General features: G+C 58.5%; 1 protein-coding gene across 1 annotated transcript; it reads left to right on the top strand.

Annotated features, from left to right (window-relative positions):
• The first annotated feature begins 398 nt into the window (after nucleotides 1-398).
• Nucleotides 399-4,153, top strand: SOX8 (SRY-box transcription factor 8). Its single transcript, XM_079320860.1, has 3 exons — nucleotides 399-1,099; nucleotides 2,141-2,379; nucleotides 3,221-4,153. Exons 1-3 carry the CDS (start codon nucleotides 651-653, stop codon nucleotides 3,949-3,951), a joined length of 1,419 nt encoding a protein of 472 aa, XP_079176986.1. The 5' UTR covers nucleotides 399-650; the 3' UTR covers nucleotides 3,952-4,153.
• Nucleotides 4,154-4,577: the final 424 nt, after the last annotated feature.

Below are 4,577 nucleotides of genomic sequence, written 5' to 3'. Positions count from 1 at the left end.
CCCCGGCAGGACCCTCGGCCGATCCCTCAGCGGGTTCCTCAGCCCGTCCCTCGATCCCTCAGCAGAACCCTCGGCTGCTCCCTCAGCAGGACCCTCAGGGGATCCCCCAGCGGATCCCTCGGCAGAACCCTCAGGGGGTCCCTTAGCGGATTCCTCAGCGGATCCCTCCTCCCTCAGCAGGAGCCCAGCGGGTCCCTCAGCCGGGTCCCCTCGCTGGCGGCAGCTCCGGCCGAGCGGAGCAGGGGCTCTGAGGCGGCGCGCGGGCGGCGCGGCCCCGCCAGCCCTGAGCCACGCCCATTATTCAAATCACCGCGCCCTCTCCACCAATGGCGAGCGGCGGCGGGGGCGGGGCCGCTCGCCCTGCCCTTAAAGTAACTTGTTGCCAGGGGCCCCGTTTCGCACTGGACGTGGAGCGCGGCGCGGGGCAGCGCGGGGCCCCGGCAGCGGCGGCAGGACCGGCTGCGGAGCGAGAACGGGAGTGGGGTGGAGAAAGCGCAGCGCGGATTTTGGGCTGAGTTTTGAGCGTTTCGTGTGTTTCTCCCTTCTAGAACTTTCTGGTTTTATTTTATTTTTTTTTGCTCGTGTATCCCGCGGAGGGTGCGCGGCCCCCGCCGGGGCGGGCACAGCGCTCGGCCGGCCGGGCTCTGCCGATGCTCAACATGACCGAGGAGCACGACAAAGCGCTGGAGGCTCCGTGCAGCCCCGCGGGCACCACCAGCTCCATGTCCCACGTGGACTCGGACTCTGACTCGCCGCTTTCCCCCGCCGGCTCCGAGGGGCTGGGCTGCGCCCCCGCGCCCGCCCCGCGCCCTCCCGGCGCCGCCGCCGCCGCGCTGGGGGCCAAGGTGGACGCGGCCGAGGTGGACGAGCGCTTCCCCGCCTGCATCCGCGACGCCGTCTCGCAGGTGCTCAAGGGCTACGACTGGAGCCTGGTGCCGATGCCCGTCCGCGGCAACGGGTCGCTGAAAGCCAAGCCGCACGTCAAGCGGCCCATGAACGCCTTCATGGTGTGGGCGCAGGCCGCCCGCAGGAAGCTGGCGGATCAGTACCCGCATCTGCACAACGCCGAGCTCAGCAAGACCCTGGGCAAGCTCTGGCGGTGAGTCCCCCTCCCTGAGCAGCGCTTCTTCAGAGCTTCTGCCCGCTTTGTTTTTATTAATCTCTGTTTCTCGGCGTTCTCGGAGCGGTTCTAAGTGAAGTGCGATGCTCTCCCCGAGCATCCCGGCGCGCTGCGAAGGACGCGGAGGTGCCTGCTCCGAAAAATCCCCCCGAGCAGGGTTTGGATACCCTGGCTCCTGCCGCGGGTGGATTTTCTCTGCTCCATCACGGAGATGCACAATCCCTTCCCTTGCCTGCGGCTTCCCCATCCCCACGCGATGAGACTTTTTTAATGACTTGTTTTATGGCTTTTCCTAATTATTTTTTTCCTTTTGGCTCGCTTGATGCTTAACAAGCTATAAACGCAACTGAACTCATTTTTAGCGGTTATTTTAACGAGCTTCCTAATTTCCCTGCTTATCTGCTCGGTGCTGCCCGGGGATGCAAACTTTTATTTGCTGGGCAGCATCCGAGCCTGCTTTGCTTTCCAAGGCTCTTTCCCGAGCCACGTTTTTCCATGTGGTTTTTCTCATGCCTGTACCTAATTCCCATCTTTGCTGCCTGCTTTGGGCCAGCGATGTTCCCACTGCAGTCTGAGCCCCTCCAAGAGTTTGCAAAGAGAGGTGTGGGCAGGGGGCAGAGAGTTTGGAAAGCAATAATCCCATCCCTGGTGCCTTGGTGGCTTCTTTGTAAGCACCAAACAAAGCTGGAAATGTTTGTGGCAGTGAGAGGGTGGCATTTGCGGGCAAACGTGGGAATTATATTTTGTAATTGCGTTGGGAATGGGGAAGGGGGATTTTGTTTTGCCCAGTTACCCCTGTCTATAGTGGTGTTGTAGTTGGTGGAGTTTTTTTTGCCGTGGATTTTAACTCCTTCTTACGACAGCAAATTAATTTTGTAGTTAACTTGCTGAGCGCTCAGACCCATGCATGAGAAGTGAGGATGTGCAAGTCTAAAAGGAAGAAAACTTTTAAGGAAAAGATCCTAATTTCTGCTTGTTTTATATTTTTTTCTTCCCCTCTCTTCCTTTTAAAACAACCAGTTTACTGAGCGAAAACGAGAAGCGTCCCTTTGTGGAGGAGGCCGAGCGGCTCAGGGTGCAGCACAAAAAGGATCACCCGGATTACAAATACCAGCCTCGGAGGAGGAAAAGCGTCAAAGCCGGGCAGAGCGACTCAGACTCGGGGGCTGAGCTCGGCCACCACGCCGGCAGCCAGCTCTACAAGGCTGACACGGGGCTGGGGGGCATGGCTGACTCCCACCACCACGGCGACCACGCAGGTAAAGGGGGTGTTCTGCTGCTTTGGGGTGGGATGGGGTCCCATGTGCACAGACAGAGGAAGGAGTTGTCCCAAGTGCTTGGGAGCGTGGCCATAGGGAATCCCAAATCACCGGGATCTTCCTGGGTGGGGAGAGTGAATGGTGGGGTAATTAGGGTTAGGAAGGGGCAGAGGTTCCCAGCGCTGTGCTGACATATTTTAGGAGCACTGTGAGTGTCCTGCAGCCTCAGATCCTGCTGGGATCACGGCCCTGGGTTGCTCCGTGGGAGAGCCACAGGGAGAGGATGAGCCCCTTCATGGGATTCACTCTGTGAATCCACCCCCTGGTTCTGCCCTGGCACCAGGGAGTTTGTGCTGCCAGGGTGTCCTGCTGTGTCCCAGAGTGATCCTGGTGGGCTCCCAACTTCATCCCATCTCCCATGTGGGACACTCATCCCAGAGGGGACACGGTCACGGGGGACATCAGATTTCAATCCACTAGGAGCAATAACAGGTGGGGTAAAACACATTTATTGAATGGCCAAAGAGCTGGGTGTGCCGTGATCCAAAAGAGAGCAATAACGGCGTGAAACTTGTTTATTGAATGGTGAAGGAGCTGGATGTTCTGTAGTCCCCCAATAAGAGTAATAACCATTAGGTGAAATACATTTATTGAATGGTGGCAGAGTCAGGTGTTCTGTGATCCAAAAGAGAGCAGTAACAGATAGGTGAAGCACATTGATTGAATGGTGAAGGAGTTGGTGTTCTGTGGTCCCCAACAAGAGCGATAACCATTAGGTGAAACACATTTATCTGTGTGTTCTGTGGTCACTGCTGAAGCCTCGCTGTCCCTTCCTCCCCAGGCCAGCCCCACGGGCCCCCCACGCCTCCCACCACCCCCAAAACCGATCTGCACCACGGCAGCAAGCAGGAGCTGAAGCACGAGGGCCGGCGCCTGGTGGAGAGCGGCCGCCAGAACATCGACTTCAGCAACGTGGACATCTCGGAGCTGAGCAGCGAGGTCATCAACAACATGGAGACCTTCGACGTGCACGAGTTCGACCAGTACCTGCCGCTGAACGGGCACGCGGCGCTGCCGGCCGAGCACGGCGCCGCCTCCTACGGCGGCTCCTTCCCGCACGCGGGCGCGGCCGCGCAGGTGTGGACTCACAAGAGCCCGGCCGCGGCGTCGCCGGCGGCGGCGGAGCCGGGCCAGCAGCAGCAGCAGCAGCAGCGGCCGCACATCAAGACGGAGCAGCTGAGCCCCAGCCACTACAGCGAGCAGCCGCACGGCTCGCCCGCGCACTCCGACTCGTACGGCTCCTACGGCGCCCAGCCCTGCGCCACCTCGGCCGCCCCGGCCGCCGCCGCCGCCTCCTTCTCCAGCTCGCAGTGCGACTACACGGACCTGCAGAGCTCCAACTACTACAACCCCTACCCCGGCTACGCCTCCAGCCTCTACCAGTACCCCTATTTCCACTCCTCGCGCCGGCCCTACGCCACCCCCATCCTCAACGGGCTGTCCATCCCGCCGGCGCACAGCCCCACCGCCAACTGGGAGCAGCCCGTCTACACCACGCTCACCAGGCCTTAAAGGGTTCCCAGAGCCTCCCCAGGCTTCCCTGGAATTATGCACTAATGAAGGAATGAGGAGGAAGAGCGTGGAGTGTTCCAAAGTGCCTCCCCGAGCCGCTGGGAACTTCTGCTCGTCGCCACCTTGCTGAGAAACTCCCCGAAAGGACAGAGCTCTATTTTATTTTTTTTTTTTTCCTTTGATTCGTAGGAGTTAAGAAATTCAAAAAAATAACAACAACAAAAAAAAAAAAGCAACCAAACAAAGGACTAAAAATTTAAAAAAGAACAAGACGAAAAAAATAAAAAACCAACAAAAGGAAAAGGACCGGTGATGCCTTTTGAGTAAATGAAGGACAAAACATTCGACTCCTCTGGGAGGACTGAGCCGAACTCGCTCGGCCTGGAAGTTTGGCCAAGTGCAGAACGTGGAGCAGGGGGTGGGCAGAGAGAGGGGGAGACAGAACAACACCCCCCAAAAGCTGTTTGAGACTTTCAGGGTCTATTGCAATGTGAGGCACGGACCAACCTTGAGGGCAGGAACTCACTGGGACCAGCAGGGATGAGCCCCGAAATCCCAGAACAATCCCGTGGGAAGAGTCTGATGGGACCAACCAATTCAGTGTCTGAAGTGTTTGTTGATTTATT

The sequence above is a fragment of the Erithacus rubecula genome, assembly GCF_903797595.1.
Source record: "Erithacus rubecula genome assembly, chromosome: 17".
Classification (NCBI taxonomy): Eukaryota; Metazoa; Chordata; class Aves; order Passeriformes; family Muscicapidae; genus Erithacus; species Erithacus rubecula.
This window is presented reverse-complemented; position numbering and strand designations above follow the sequence as displayed.

Excerpts from the sequence above, each read along its gene's own strand:
- SOX8 (XM_079320860.1), top strand. The coding sequence starts at position 651 with ATGCTCAACATGACCGAGGAGCACGACAAAGCGCTGGAGGCTCCGTGC. Across the intron at positions 1,100-2,140 it reads ACCCTGGGCAAGCTCTGGCG|TTTACTGAGCGAAAACGAGA; the intron begins GTGAGTCCCCCT and ends TAAAACAACCAG. Across the intron at positions 2,380-3,220 it reads CCACCACGGCGACCACGCAG|GCCAGCCCCACGGGCCCCCC; the intron begins GTAAAGGGGGTG and ends CTTCCTCCCCAG.